At 36.3% G+C, this 17,199-nt stretch overlaps 1 protein-coding gene across 1 annotated transcript in view; it reads right to left on the bottom strand.

Moving 5' to 3' along the window:
* Positions 1–434: 434 nt before the first annotated feature.
* Positions 435–17,199, bottom strand: part of LOC132119438 (A disintegrin and metalloproteinase with thrombospondin motifs 9-like) — a 39,773-nt gene continuing 23,008 nt past the window's right edge. Inside the window, exons 20-28 of the mRNA XM_059529390.1 lie at positions 14,627–14,837; positions 14,347–14,508; positions 14,039–14,200; positions 12,256–12,375; positions 6,349–6,456; positions 6,075–6,242; positions 4,914–5,189; positions 3,296–3,457; positions 435–2,102 (exon numbers count right to left, since the gene is read on the bottom strand). Of these exons, the coding sequence (XP_059385373.1) occupies positions 1,914–2,102; positions 3,296–3,457; positions 4,914–5,189; positions 6,075–6,242; positions 6,349–6,456; positions 12,256–12,375; positions 14,039–14,200; positions 14,347–14,508; positions 14,627–14,837 (1,558 nt within the window). The 3' untranslated portion in view covers positions 435–1,913. The remainder of the gene's footprint in view (positions 2,103–3,295; positions 3,458–4,913; positions 5,190–6,074; positions 6,243–6,348; positions 6,457–12,255; positions 12,376–14,038; positions 14,201–14,346; positions 14,509–14,626; positions 14,838–17,199) is intronic.

The raw sequence follows: 17,199 nt of genomic DNA, 5'->3' as shown, positions 1-17,199 counted from the left end.
ACTTTTTTGGGGGAGGGGGCTTTTTGAACTATGCAAAATTGCTCGCCACCAATTATCAGTACAGGCATAGCACTTGGCCATGTGCCTTACTTAATTCCAACGTTAGAACTTCCAAGTAAAAAACTGCACACAAGATATCCAGGCCATTGCTCTTGTCATTCATTTTTCCCATAAGAATAAAACTCTTTCTGAGAAGTGCATCCATTCTGATTAGATGAGCTGGGAAACTGGTAAAGACCTTCCCACAGATCAAAGGCCATCCTTGGCCCCCCATGATCTTGCCATTGTTGTTTTATGTATGCTCACTCGGTTGACTGTGACCAAATCAAAAGGAAATATACAGGGGTAGTAGATTTCTTGTACAGGTACTAAGATGAGTGAGCACCAAAAAAGACCTCCATTTTTTTCCAATTCACATCAAGAATAATAAAATAAAATGAATAACTTTGTGTTTAATTTGACCATCATCAATAGCAAGTTCAAACAAATATGGACAAACATATGGCAGCAGAAATAAATACAAATACATACAATTATATACAGAAATGTACATGCACAACTTCATTAATACTGCCATTTGATTTAAACCGCTTCATTTTCAGTCCAGGTACATTAACAGACCATGTCATGAAAGGGAATAGCAACATAGACACTATAGCACCACAGCATCTTTGAAAAAAAAAAAATTATAAATACAGTGCTGTGAAAAAGTAAGTAGTTTTTAGGAGAGATATTGGATTGCATTCCATCAGTGTTAATAGATCATTTATAATCTAATAAATCATACTTAGAATGGATATTTTATAATTATTTGTGCCATTTCTTGTGTTGGGAAACAACATCACTGTATGATTCTTTAAATATATACTACTATATCCATGAGAGATTAGAGATCCAATTAAGCAGTGAATGGTTGTAAATACAAAGCAGATTGAAGACGTATGTCTTCATTGAGAATGAGGTAGACACAAGTAACTGGCCAACAAGTAAAAAATAAAAAAACTGGCCTTCCCTGGGTCTGAGGGAAATACAATGAGACAAAATTTTACACACTTTATAAGAACATGGTTTCTGTTGCTTAAGACACAAAACTGAAATAATACTGATCTTGTAAATAAAGTAGAAAAATATTACAATTGCAGAACAAATCACCAGACATAAAATGACACAAAACTACATCAGATTTTTGTTTATGTCACAACTTTCATATTTACTTAAAAATGTACTTCTGTAAGTTACCTTAAATATACAAAAATATAGCGACTATACACAGATTTTCACATAAAGTCTCCCTTGTACTGAAAAAGCACCATGATGAATTTGAAAAAGGTCAATGGCTAGCTGAGTTCATGTGAGGTATGGTTGAAAACAACAACAACAACAAAACGTATTCATGAGAAATGAATTATGAAGAGCTATAAAAAACACAGGGAGATAGTTTCAATATAATAAAGTAAACCACCTGTGGCCAGATGTTTCAGCTCTAAAGTGGAGCAATACAAGTGCTGCTGCCCATGTTTTCAAATACTATATACAACTGTACTGTGTTTTGAACACAAGCAACAACAGAGAGCGTCACAATGATTTGTATTTATCTAAAGTACAGCTGCGTCAGGCAAATGAAACCTAACATAGAAAATTAAATAGGGGGAAAAATCAAACAAAACAGCATTTAAACAAACACATCAACCAAAGAGATGCTCACTTTTTCAGTCAGGAAATAAAACAATATTTAACTGCATGTTTGGTGCAACCAAAACTCGCCAATAAGCCGCAAAGGTTAAAACCAGTTATTTGCTTACTCAAAGATCAAACCATCAGAGTTTCAGTTTGTTTTCTTCATGTCTTGAGTATAAAGAAACACGTGGCATGTTGTGAGGATGAGAGCATATGAAGGGAGAAAGTTAAAATAGTTATGAGCGTACCGAGCTCCATTGTTCTGTGCTCCAGTGAGGGTTAATAGAGCAGGGCTGGGTATTGCACTGTTCTCGGTCGGGTGGTTTGTCAAGAATTTCACAGCTTAGATCGTTAAAGCGCTCCCCGTTGGGCCGCTGACAAGCGACCAACCGGGTCTTTATCCCTCCTCCGCAGGATTTTGAACACTAGGGAGGCAAGAACAGAGTATGGGTGAGAGAAAGGAAAGAGTGGACGTCTTGTTTAATTAACAGATATAATTTTTCTGAGAGTACATTTTTAAAAGACAGTTTGGATCCCAAATATAATGTCAATATGTCAGAGTTTTCCAGTGTAAGGACACTTCTAAAGCTTCGTTCAAATAGACAAAATAAGATGTCTTGGCCTATCAAACCTTTTATATGTTTTTTTTTTCTGAATTGCAAACAAATTTTATATTGACCTTAATGCAAGAAATCTACAAATCAGATACAAAACACATTTGAATGAGTTTGTAAATCTGATTAAAAATGTAAAAGTGTGATTAAAATGGAAATTGTGTAATGTGACCAAAACCTTATTCTTACTTAAATAATGGATATCATCTTCATGCATACACCAATTCAAACTTTAGGGTAGATATTTTTTCTTTATTCTATACGTACATTTCAAAATGTAATTTATATCCGTGATGGCATTGCTAAATTATTCCAGTCTTCAATCTCACATGATCCTTTGTAATCATTCTAATATGCTAATTTGGTGCTCAAGAGACATTTCTTAATATCATCAATGTTAAAAGCAGTTGTGCTGTTTAATATATATATATATATTATTCTATTTGTTTAGAATAAAAAATTCAAAAGAACATGTTTCGGTAGGACTTTACAATAAGGTTCCACTAGTTAATATTAGTTGATGCATCAACTAACATGAACAAACAATGAACAGTATATTTATTACAAGTATTGATTATTCTTTGTTAATGGTAGTTAATGAAAATACAGTTGTTAGTTCATGTTAATTCACAGTGTGTTAACTAATGTTAACAAGCACAACTTTTGATTTTAATAATGCATTGTAGAATAATAAATGCTGAAGAACTATTGTTCATTCTTAGTTCATGTTAACTAAAGTAGTTTACTAATGTTAACTAATGAACTTTATTGTAAAGTGTTATCCATATTTGAAATAGAAATCTTTTGTAATATTATGAATGAATTTTCTGTCACTTTTAAACATTTTAACGTGTCCTTTCTAAATATAATATTAAAATATTAATTTCTATTGATTTCTTGAAAAAAAATCTTACTGACCTCAAACTTTTCAACAGTAGTATTCATATATTTTTAAATGCAATAAAATCAATTCAATTTAATCAATTCAATTCAGAGCATCTTACCTCACCCCAGCTGCCATAGAACCACTGAGGGCAGGGGCCGGACTCACAGGAGCGCTGCTCTATGGGTTGAGTGATTTCATCACAGCTGTTGGCAGGGTAGCCGTTCTCATCCTGACACACCACCACACGCCTCTGGAATCCTCCAGCACAGGTACTTGAACACTGAGAGATGTGAAAGATGAACAGAAGCTACATAATGAGAGAAGGGCCACACACACATACACACACACACACACACACACACACACACACACACACCTCCCACATAATCACAAACACTAGCAAGCACATTCTCAATGGACCAATTTCACATCCCATTAGCCTTGACAGAAAATATACGTCAATACATAAACACTGACCAACACTGACAACTTTGATGGGAAAGATTATGACTGGGAATCAAGCAGCATGTTTTTAAATGTTTTTTTGAAAATGCTGAAGCTGAATGAGATTTGGTTTCATGCACTCATGATTTAGCTATTATGGCAAAAGAAATAATGTTTTAGATATGTTCTGAACAGTCAGAATTAAATGTTATGAGAGAAACACAGAACGGCAAAAACAATACATAAACAATAATTAAAAGTGAATTTATGTTGTTTTGAATTCACTACCATATAAACTACTGTTCAAAGGTTTGTGGTCGGTAAGATTTATTAAATATTTTTGAATAAATCTCTTATGCTCACTAAGGCTGCATTCATTTAATCCAAAACATTGAAAAAAAAAATATTATTTATTATTATTAAAAGATTATTGTGAAAAATTATTAAAATGTAAAGAAATTTTATTTTTTAATACATTTAAAAATTTTATTTATTCCTGTGATGCAGAGCTGAATTTTCAGCAGCCATTACTCCAGTTTTCAGTGCAGTGTTAATTTAGGTGAGGGATCATTTTTATCATATTGTTCGTCCCCAAAATTTTTTTCACAGACAAAAATGAGACTATAACAAAATAAAATGACTGCACTGCATGCAACAGTTGAGGCTCTCTACACTGGACGCATCAAAGTGACTACTGCAAATCATTTGTGTCAGTACATCAAAAATAGAACGAGGCATCAGTTTACTGTAAGGGATTTGTGGTCGCACCGCACTGCATTAAGTTTGGAAATTTTAGAGAAACGCTTAATAAATGCATTACCCTGTAACTAAACCAGATGGATGGATGGTTACTATTGGATGGTAAAATTTTACATATCATGAATAAAATCCTTAATATGTGGAAACGGATTCATTCAATTCCTCATGACTACCATCATTTGGAAGGATGCAAATTATATATAGCTATAAAGGAAGCACTTTTCAAAAGGTCTACAGATACCTACTTTAAGACAAAAAGGAAGAGCTTCCCAACTGTTGCACAACATTTAGCTGTTCTTTGAATTCTAAAGACTATTTAAACCACTGATATTATGAAGGAAACAGCAGGATTTATCAGAAAGAGGAAATGCTGATGCTTGGATAACTTCATGCGTGTTCATGCACTGGTGAGACCAATACCTTATATGCCATTCCATTCCTGGGTTAGCGAAAGGTCTCTAATAGAACTAGTTTCTGGAGTAAATCAAACATCACTGACATGCAGAGATTTAATAATTTTTTGAGGTACTTACCGCCCCCCATGGTCCAGTCCTCCATTGATGAGACTGGAGTCTGCCAGCTCTGTTACGGTCAGTTTGTCCAGTGGGAACCGTTTTTTTCCAAGAATCAGGATTAGGTAAAAAGCCCCCGTGGTCGCTGGAGCGAGACGGACACTGGGGCATGGCACACTCCTGCTCTGTTGATGGTTGATCATCTGGGTCACACTCACTCATATCCACAACTTGATCGCTGATGTTCATGCACACTGCTTGCCGTGTAGTTGTACCCTGACCACAGGATACAGAGCACTGTAAATACAAATAAATACTTTAAATACACACACCAAATACATAATTATACAGAAACACACTTAACAATAACACCATATATTAAGAGGATAACCTACCACACTTAATTTGAGCCTTAAAATGACTGCCAAGCTATGTATTGGCAGAATTCGTATTTTGATATGAACTATTGCTTAAATTGAAAAAGAAAGAAAAATAGTCCCCTTAGTTTAGCTTTCTTGACTTTTTCAGATATTTCAGATATTGGAAAGTCTCAATTTAAAAGCTTAATAAAGGCAGGAGGACATTGGCTAAAGCAATCCAGTTACTCCATAGTAATTCTTTTCTTCCTGTATAAATGTGACCAGTATGCACACCGAACCCCACCTGCACACAAAATTAACTCTCATCAGTTTCCAAATACAACAGTAACCAGCCCTAAACACCAGAATGATCAAGGTCAATGGTCTATGATAGACAATAGAACAGCTGTGAATGAAAATACAAATACTTTCAGTCTTGAAAGAATGTTGGCTAACCCCGTGCAATGATAAAATTGCAAATATTTACTGAATAAATAAAGTGGGGTCCAAAAAAAATTAAATTTTTAGCATTTAGAAATATGCATATATGTATGCATATATAAATAAGAATATTTCATATTATGCACTATTTCTAGGTAGGTACATAGGTGGCAAAATGTGACCCTTGATTATAGGAATTCTCTGTATAAAAGGTCAGATTTTCCTGCTTCCTATGAAATACAAAACAAAAATGATCATCAGGTTAATTTTTCAACTCTAAACTAACATTTTATGCTAATAATAAGAATAAAAAAGTTAGGCAAATAATAAAATAAAATAATCAGGACATTACATTAAAATAAAAAAGGTCAATTTTATTTACCGCAGTCCATTCCAGAACCTTCCACTGTCCGCACGCCACCATGGAGCAAACCTCACTAGCAGGAGGTTTTGGAAGATGGGAGCAGGCTGATTCCTCTGCTACTCCACCCTGCTGGTCACGGCAACTCACGTAACGCATCCGGTTGCCCTTCCCACAGGTGGCACTGCACTGTTGTAAAGAGCAACTATTTTAGGATATCTGAAGAAACCACTACAGCATCTAGCATAATAAGTACTACTAATAATTCATATACATCACATTATCAAGAATGTACCTGTGTCCAAGATCCAAAGCGCCACTGTGTTTTATGACCAGGATGTGATATCACTTTGGTCTCTGGGGCAACAGGATGAGTCACAGGGCACTGTGAGAGTTCACAGTCCTATGAAAGGGAGAAAGTGGGGAAGGACAATCATTTTTTTTTTTTTTGGTAATGGAGATCCCTGACTCTATAGGGGTGAAGCCGGTGGGGCTTCATGGCTGGAGCCAGTGTGCTTGATTTATTCTCGACTGGATGTAATCACTTGTTCTGGGTCAGTGTGTCTTATGGCAAATAGAGGATTTAAAACCAGGGGGCCTCCTGCTTTCTTGTTTGGAGAAAGCATATCCCTCTTTTCGGTTCCTGACTCTCTCACACTCCTACCTACCTCCACTTAACCCCCTCGGTTTCTGCCTTCACCAATCATTTTACATGTCTCTCTGAAATACCTAACTCTGACTGGCCAATAACAGCATTCTGTGGTCAAATAGTTTTGTATAAAGATTGTATAGCATAATTAACTATTTACCTACATAACAACAATTTACTCATAGGCGTAATTCATGGGTGGGATGGGTGGGACATGTCCCCACCACTTTTTGCCAAAGTCGATTCTGTTCCCACCACTTGAATGTGTAGAAGGCTTATAATGCAAAGTAAATGCATCTCCAGTCTGCATCCGTCTCCAGTCCTTCTTCATAATTTAATTCATTCATGTAACACAAAATATATTTGTGCCAGCTTGTCACGTACATATCAGCATGTATAAACGGTAATTATGTGCGCATCTCTGAGCACACTCTTTTACTGTGTGATAGCAATGAAGTAAACCTATATTTGCACATTTAGATTAAATATACCATTAAGTTAAGCACTCAAATTACATGAAAGAATTTCGAGAAGTTAAATTAAAAGTTAAAAATCACCCATTTAGAACAGACATAGTACTGTATTACAGGAGTCATATGTTGTGATGTAAATTTTTCCTTTCTCTTTAGAGTGTTACAAGCTCTTGGTGCATAAAGAAGATCTGTAAAGTTGGAAAGACTCAAGTCTAAAATCCAAAGAGATATTCTTTATAAAAGTTAAAGAGTCAACCACGCCCTCCTAAAACGCCTCGTTCAAACACGGCCCTACATGTCTACGTCACTGTGTGGGAAAATTGCATAACGCCGCCCAAGTTTTCACACAAAAAAAATTGTTCCCGCTTGTTGTGGAGTAGCTGTGTGTTTCCTTGTGAAATCAAAACTACTCTGTTTGGCCTTCCAAAAGAAGACACAACTAGAAATCAGTGGTTAAGTTTTATTTACAACACTGTTCCAGAGCACTTCAACCCAAATATACAGATGTGTGCAGCGCAATAATTTGTAGATTATATATATATATATAGATGGTGAGGAAAAAGGGCTCTTTCTTTTATCTCCTAACAGCCATGTGAAAATGAAGCTCTATAAAAACAATGCCTTAGGATAGTTCATAAAATACTCTGTAAAACGCAGCGTGCAGCCACTCCAGCTCTGCAGCACCATTACACAGGGGGAGAGGGAACGGGGTAAATGTAATTTTGCAGGTATGTGCATATTCAGGGTGCGATTTGCTGGGGGGGATGCATGGGATTTCCCCCTTTCTGGTCAATGTATCCCTGCCTCTGCTTAATTATTATCTGCTTATTATTATCTGATTGGTTACACCTCACGAGTAATAGCCAGGCGGGAAGGAAGTCGCCCGGAAGTTGAAGTCGGCCGCATGCCGCCATCTTGTAGCAGAACTTCACTTGCGTTAGCATCCCATTGACTCCCATTCATTTTGGCGTCACTTTGACAGCGAATAACTTTACATCTGAGGCGTTTAAAGACTCCATTTGTCCATTATTTATTTCTAAAGATACACGACAATGTATAAAGGGCTCCATTACCTTCTATGTTACATTATGGTCCCGTAGAAACAGTTTTTGTAAAAATAGGCTAACAATTGCGTCATAACCACTCGACTCTGTCGCACAGTAGAGAAATTACCGTATGGACAGGAGGAGAAACTCGCAGGGAATCGGGGAGATGTCAAGAGAGAAGCCCATAGATACAAGTCCTGGCGTTACATTTTAAAATACTATACAAAATAATTCATCAGAATACTTACTCCTGCTCACTCACGCCAAAGAACTCCCCGCTCAAGCTCGCCGTCTCTGCAAGATTAACGATGGCAGTTTGCACGCACAGCTACTAGAAGATTTACATCTGTCAGACAGGTTGCTGACGTCATCAAGCTTAGTTTGAGTCTGTGCTAAAATGGCCTTCACTTGTCTCAATTGAGTTCCAGTGGGGTCGCTGTGTCCATTTCTTTTACTGTCTATGGTAATAGCCTATCAACACTTGCGAGACGGTTGAAGCCGGTCCGCTGGGCAGTGGATTTCTGAAGATTCAGATTTCTCTTCTGAAGATTTAGCGACTTTTTTTTTTTTTCCAAAAAAGCGACTAGCGACAAATCTAGCGACTTTTTGAGCAATCATTATTTAGTCTCTGAGACTCTCTGGTGCTGCCGTACGAGCGCGAGGTCTCTATTTCCTAGCGCGAGCCTCTCTCTCTGCATCTGCTGTGTTCAGCGAGCGCATAGAGGAGCAGTATTTCAGTAAAAAAAAAAAAAGATATTCTGTTGCTTCTAACTCTATTTTACAAGCAAGTATAGCCGTCATCAGTCACAGCACAACCACTGACTTTATTGTATGTGTATTTGATTTCATTAGTGCAGATTAATGTTTGATAGCTGGTTATGTAGTCTTAATGGACCGTCATTATAATATTCATTCCGTTGTCTGACAACAGAAACATTAAAATATAGTAATAAAAACAGTTTTATTGAGAATTTAATTAAATGGCTAAATTAAATTGCAGTATGTGAGCATAGGGAGGCAATACAATACGACGCACTTACGTCATAAATATGCTAATTAACACATGACGTCATCTAGTTCATGTTCTCATGATATATTTTTATGAATTAAAATGTTTCAAAACATCCCCCCTCTGTTTTTTTTCACAAATCGCACCCTGTGCATATTGTTAAGTAAATAAAATTAAGATCCAGATTACTACAAATGAACTTAAATAACTATTAAATATAAATCTGTAGTGGAACTATTTAGACATATAAGTTATAACCATAACAGCTCAACCTGAAAAAAAAAAAAAAAAACATGCAAACAAGCAAGTTAAAGGTACACACACACACATACAGGGTTCCCAGACTGTTTGACCAAAGTATTTCTTTAATCTTTCCAGTTGTCAATGATTAAATTATTAAAAATACTGTACTGTATATATATATATATATATATATATATATATATATATATATATATATATATATATATATATACATATATATATATACAGGTCCTTCTCAAAAAATTAGCATATTGTGATAAAGTTCATTATTTTCCATAATGTAATGATAAAAATTAAACTTTCATATATTTTAGATTCATTGCACACCAACTGAAATATTTCAGGTCTTTTATTGTTTTAATACTGATGATTTTGGCATACAGCTCATGAAAACCCAAAATGCCTGTCTCAAAATATTAGCATATTTCATCCGACCAATAAACGAAAAGTGTTTTTAATACAAAAAAAGTCAACCTTCAAATAATTATGTTCAGTTATGCACTCAATACTTGGTCAGGAATCCTTTTGCAGAAATGACTGCTTCAATGCGGCGTGGCATGGAGGCAATCAGTCTGTGGCACTGCTGAGGTGTTATGGAGGCCCAGGATGCTTCGATAGCGGCCTTAAGCTCATCCAGAGTGTTGGGTCTTGCGTCTCTCAACTTTCTCTTCACAATATCCCACAGATTCTCTATGGGGTTCAGGTCAGGAGAGTTGGCAGGCCAATTGAGCACAGTAATACCATGGTCAGTAAACCATTTACCAGTGGTTTTGGCACTGTGAGCAGGTGCCAGGTCGTGCTGAAAAACGAAATCTTCATCTCCATAAAGCTTTTCAGCAGATGGAAGCATGAAGTGCTCCAAAATCTCCTGATAGCTAGCTGCATTGACCCTGCCCTTGATAAAACACAGTGGACCAACACCAGCAGCTGACATGGCACCCCAGACCATCACTGACTGTGGGTACTTGACACTGGACTTCAGGTATTTTGGCATTTCCTTCTCCCCAGTCTTCCTCCAGACTCTGGCACCTTGATTTCCTAATGACATGCAAAATTTGTCCAAAAGTCCAGTGCTGCTTCTCTGTAGCCCAGGTCAGGCGCTTCTGCCGCTGTTTCTGGTTCAAAAGTGGCTTGACCTGGGGAATGCGGCACCTGTAGCCCATTTCCTGCACACAGCGGTGGCTCTGGATGTTTCTACTCCAGACTCAGTCCACTGCTTCCGCAGGTCCCCCAAGGTCTGGAATCGGTCCTTCTCCACAATCAATCCGGTCACCTCTTCTCGTTGTGCAGCCTTTTTTGCCACACTTTTTCCTTCCCACAGACTTCCCACTGAGGTGCCTTAATACAGCACTCTGGGAAAAGCCTGTTCGTTCAGAAATTTCTTTCTGTATCTTACCCTCTTGCTTGAGGGTGTCAGTGATGGCCTTCTGGACAGCAGTCAGGTCGGCAGTCTTACCCATGATTGCGGTTTTGAGTAATGAACCAGGCTGGGAGTTTTTAAAAGCCTCAGGAATCATTTGCAGGTGTTTAGAGTTAATTAGTTGATTCAGATGATTAGGTTAATAGCTCGTTTAGAGAACCTTTTCATGATATGCTAATTTTTTGAGATAGGAATTTTGGGTTTTCATGAGCTGTATGCCAAAATCATCAGTATTAAAACAATAAAAGACCTGAAATATTTCAGTTGGTGTGCAATGAATCTAAAATATATGAAAGTTTAATTTTTATCATTACATTATGGAAAATAATGAACTTTATCACAATATGCTAATTTTTTGAGAAGGACCTGTATTTATATATATATATATATATATATATATATATATATAGAGAGAGAGAGAGAGAGAGAGAGAGAGAAATAATTCAGATTCAGATAAATTAATAATTATTAAATAGATTTGTGGACCTATTTGGCTAATTCATTGAAGTAAACGGATTCAAAAACTGATTCAATCACAAAAATTACTTCACTAAAGTTATTTGTGAAGTTGTACCAATTGCCATGACGTATGTGTGTGTGTGTGTTTCTTCCTTCAATCAAGGCCTTATTGACTGCAGGTCATAAATATGCTGTTTGGGAAACTTCCTTCCTGCCTTTCAGGCTATACCTGCACACACATTCTTTTCTCTTTTCCAGTTTCTCATTCCAGGATGGTGTTAAAATACATAGTAAAATGATACTCGTGCATACCTAAGAGACAACTAAGTGAATAACAATGTATAAAATGCAAACAAAACATTCAGTTCACCCCAAAACAAAAATTGTGTAATCGTTTATTCCCCTAAAGTTGTCTCAAACCTTTAACAATTGCAAGTAGTCACTAACTTCCATAGTATGGAAAAAATGAACTATGGAAGTCAATGGCTACTGTCAACTGTATGGTTACCAACATTTTTCAAAATGTCTTTAAAATGTTTAAAACCTTCATTTTTGGGAGGACTATCCCATTAATGTATCACAAATCATGTCTATTTCATGGCAAAACAGTGTTTGCAGTAAAGGAAAACACATGATCTGCTAAGGTTTCTTAATTGTGTTGTGGTTCAGTTAATAAAAGCAACTTTTAACCCCCACACTGGCTTTTTGCTCTTTCATATCATTAAGCATACAGCAAACTCAACCAGGAAGACTGATTCACCCCTTTATAGTTTTCAGTCGTTACATTATGAAAAACTAACATAGTTCTTAGTTCACAATCAATGCTGAGAAACAGAGAAATTAATGGGAGTCAATATGAATGTTAGAGATCAATGCTCCTACCTGAGTGTGGGTTGGACGTGTTGCTGCATTACATTCAGAGTCATCCATGAAAGAGACGTTTGGGCCAACCACACACTTCACAGCTCTCATCTGATAGCCCGGGCCACATGTGGTGGTACACTACGCACACAAATAAAGAGGGAGGTCAGTTAGGGGCAGTATCCTATTTAGTGTTACATAGTAATGCCTATGATTTACCCAAGAGAATAAGATGTTCACCATTTGCCTGCTGGCATCAGACCAGCACTGCTGTGATAAGCACCCACATGGGCAACCTGGGACGTGGGCCAGTAATTTGTCCACCTTTCTTCTTTTTTTTGTAATCTCTTTTCCTCATCGCTGACTTGACTGCAACAAGGTCAAGCTCGTGTGGCAGCATTTGCAGCTAGATTGCATATGCTTCAGTAAAGCACCTCAAACATGTATTTATCATGATTGCTTAATCTATGCAAGAGTGATGCCTAATCTCTGTCATACTTTAGGACTTAAAGATAGTTTGCCCATACAAATGTTACAAATTGTGTGATTCCCCTCTAGGAGATCTCTGGAAACAAACAATTTGCGTTTCTAAAGACAGCCATAAACTGCTCAAGTGGATAGAAAACAGATGATCCATGAATGGATGATATTCACGTGCTGTATGCAATCATTTAATTCAATTTTACAACAAAAAAAGATTTTTACGCCACATACTGCTGAACTGTATGATTGGCAACAATTGGCCTAAAAATACTATTATATTCAATACTCTGAAATCACTTGATTATCTTTTAATTTATTTTCAACTAAATGCTGTAATTTTTAACTTTGTTCATCTAAGAATCTTGAAAGAAAAAAAAACAATAACAACCAATCTCGACAAATTTAAGCAACTGTTTTTAACGTTAATAATAATCATCATAATCATAAATGTTTTTAAGCACGAATTTAGTATATAAGAATGAATTCTGAAGGATCATGTGACACTGAAGTCTGCCGTTATGCTGCTGAAAATTCAGAATTGCCATTATAAAACAAAAAGTATTTTTTAAATATATTAAAATAGAAAACAGATGTAATACTTCTTCAGTATTCAACATGGTTATCATATCAGTCTTATCTCCTTTGCAAAGGCACAAGATATAAAAAATGCACATTCACAACAGATGTTTTAAAGCAGCAGAGTCTATTGCACCATTGAATTTTGATTACTGATTTTCATGCACAGCTGACAAAAAACAAACATAAAACACCAGATGAGTGCTGATTGCCAACAAAAAGCTTTAAACTTGCTCTGCTGGCATTTTATTAAAGTACATGCAGCACAGCATCTTTAAATCAGAGTCCTATTAAGTCGGCTGCCTAAAGAGAAGCAAATCTTTCAATCAACAAAAGTAGGACCTCTGTGAACAATATTTAAAACTTTTTTCTCCGAGATGTTTCAGAATTTCATGGCCTTGGAATTTTGAAAAGCAAATGAAACACATTTTTAAACCTTTCAAGGATCCACAGACCTTAAAAAACAGCATAGTTGTTTGTTTTGCATGTGTTACACACCGGCATAGAAATACCAAATGCTGTTCCTTGTCTGGTCCCTAACCTTGTTAAATTTTTGTGGTTGCTTACCACCCACACTGCAGCTGTAATAATCTGTGTACAATATCTACGACTGCACTGACTCCTGGAAATTATATTGCATTTAATTTCCATTTCACAGGCATAAGCATCAAATATACTTAATGTAATAGCTGACACACCAAAACAATGTTTTATTCACAGCAATGAAATAAATAGTTTCTCTCACCTGTCCCCAGGGTCCCACCTGCCAGGATGCACATTCTTGCTGCTGGCAGGCCTGTACCGGCTCTGGTTTGGATGAGTCACAGAAACGGTCATCCAAACGCTCTTCACCAAACTGACACCAAGTCTGACGGTGCTTATAGCCCTTGCCACATGTCACTAAACACTACAAAACAAATTCCAAATTAGCATTAGGATAAGTCACGATGGACGACTACATTTTTACTTTGAAGGTTTAAGCATAGTCTGCATAAATCCAGATTATATTTGATGCTGCCCATATTTTCAAGGGATGTATTGCTCAGTGATTACCTCAGACCAGTCTCCAGTTTTCCATTGAGGACACAGGAAGTCATTACAAGGCTGGACTGTGAGCTTTTCTTGTTGGTTGCACTTGCTTTCATCATCAGTTTCTGCTGACTTTCCACAAACTGCACTCCTATGGCGTGTTCCTCCTCCACAGCTCCTGGAGCACTAGATAACCAAGAAAAACATTCTCGTGGTAAGTTATATGTCAAAAATATACAGTTCACATTTTTACAAGCAATATGTTCAACAAAAGCTGATTTGAGACCAATGAGTTTTTTTGCACCTCGGACCAGAGGGAGTACTCCCATTCACCAGGGTTGCAGTCTCCATGGCACACCTCCTTGTCTTCAGGCTTGCGCTGGCTGCTGCAATACCAGTCGTCAACCTTCTGGGTTTTTCCATCTAACCTGCTCTGTTTGATGCAGTAAATGACCAAAGTACGGAAACCCAGACCACATACGGCTGTACACTCGCTTTTGCGAACAACCTGCCACCTGTAAATTGAAGAAATGTAGCAAGGTTAAACACAATGTTGCATATATATATATATATATATATATATATATATATATATATATATATATATATATATATATATATATATATATATATATATATATATATATATATATATTTATTTATTTATTTATATATTTATATATATAAATAAATATATACATGCATATATATATATATATATATATATATATATATATATATATATATATATATATATATATATATATATATATATATATATATATATATACGAACAAACAAACAAACAAACTAACTATCATTCAAAAGTTTGGTTAAGGTTGTTTAATGTTTTGCTTACCAAGGCTGCGTTTATTTAATAAAAAAAACTACAGTAAAAACTAAATATTATTACTATTTAAAATAACTGTTTTCTATCTTTATATATTTTAAAGGGTTAGTTCACCCAAAAATGGAAACCCGTAAGACCTCCGTTCATCTTCGGAACACAGTTTAAGATATTTTAGATTTAGTCCGAGACCTCTCAGTCCCTCCATTGAAGCTGTGTGTACGGTATACTGTCCATGTCCAGAAAGGTAAGAAAAACATCATCAAAGTAGTCCATGTGACATCAGAGGGTCAGTTAGAATTTGTTGAAGCATCGAAAATACATTTTGGTCCAAAAATAGCAAAAACTATGACTTTATTCAGCATTGTCTTCTCTTCCGGGTCTGTTGTAAGCGCGTTCACTGCAATGTTGGCTCGACTTGGTGTTCATCTTCAGTTCTCTCTTCACAGCAGTTCAGTCAGTGTACTGTTTGAGTAAATGAATTACTCAGGGATATTGGTTTGTTTGAACTCAGAGGGTCGGCCACATTAAAAAATTTAACAGCTTAAGTCTTTTGTGGATTAATGCGTATTGTAGACGCAAACCGTTTAAAACGATTCAGTTAAATTTGGTGAACTGGTTCAAAAAGATCTGGTTACATCGAATGATTCGTTCGCGAACCGGATATCACAAACTGCTTTGTTTTGAACTGTCTTACAACAGACACGGAAGAGAAGACAATGCTCAATAAAGTCGTAGTTTTTGCTATTTTTGGACCAAAATGTATTTTCGATGCTTCAAAAAATTCTAACTGACCCTCTGATGTCACATGGACTACTTTGATGATGTTTTTATTATCTTTCTGGACATGGACAGTATACTGTTCACACAGCTTCAATGGAGGGACTGAGAGCTCTCGGACTAAATCTAAAATATCTTAAACTGTGTTCCGAAGATAAACGGAGGTCTCACGGGTTTGGAACAACATGAGGGTAAGTTATTAATGAAAAAATTTTTCTATTTGGGCGAACTAACCCTTTAAGACTGGTTTTGTTGTCTAGGGTCACATTTTTCTTTCATGATTCTTTAATTAGAAGTTTTAAAAGAACATTTGTTAGAAATTGAAATCTTTTCTAACATTATACATACCTTTACTGTCAGCTTTGATAAGTTTATTGTTCTTTTGCTGAATAAAAGTAATAAATGTGACCTTTGCTAGCAAAATGAGCAAACTGTCAAAAATTTGTTATTTTATTTTCACATTCTCCATTAAGAGACCTTCAAAATTATGTATGATTTGTTGCAATCGGACGAAAATGACTGAGCTACGCCTGTTTGATGTCGATAGAGTCAGCAAATTCAAGTTAAAGTTTTCTGAAGGTACCAAAGCAAAATCAAATGTTTTTCCCCAACAGGGTTTTTCCAAACATCCACTTAAAACATAAATGTTATGTTTAAATACTTAAATACACTTAAATACTGTAATTCTGTGTACCGTATTTTTCGGACTATAAGTCGCACCCGAGTATAAGTCGCATCAGTCCAAAAATACGTCATGATGAGGGAAAAACATATATAAGTCGCACTGGACTATAAGTCGCATTTATTTAGAACCAAGCACCAAGAGAAAACATTACCGTCTACAGCCGCGAGAGGGCGCTCAATGTCTTCAGTGTAGACTACAAGAGCAATGAGCAGCATACAGCGCCCTCTCGCGGCTGTAGACGGTAATGTTTTCTATTGGTTCATTTCTCTCGGTTTATGTCAAATTAATTTTGATAAATAAGTCGCACCTGACTTTAAGTCGCAGGACCAGCCAAACTATGAAAAAAAGTGCGACTTATAGTCCGGAAAATACGGTATATGTGTATATTTATCGGGATCGCGGGCAGTCGGAAGCGCCTTTAAGCGCGATCTTCAGATGACAATCAGCATGAGAAGCAAGCGGAGAAAAGGTTCTCCTGTCAGAAAACTTACAAATAAAGGTAATTAAACATCTACACTTATTATTTGGAGCACTGGGATTGCTAGACGAGGGCTTAATGAACCCA

Source organism: Carassius carassius, chromosome 38 (assembly GCF_963082965.1).
Source record: "Carassius carassius chromosome 38, fCarCar2.1, whole genome shotgun sequence".
In the NCBI taxonomy this organism is placed as follows: Eukaryota; Metazoa; Chordata; class Actinopteri; order Cypriniformes; family Cyprinidae; genus Carassius; species Carassius carassius.
The sequence above is the reverse complement of the archived record's forward strand: the minus strand, read 5'-3'. Positions and strand labels throughout refer to the sequence as shown.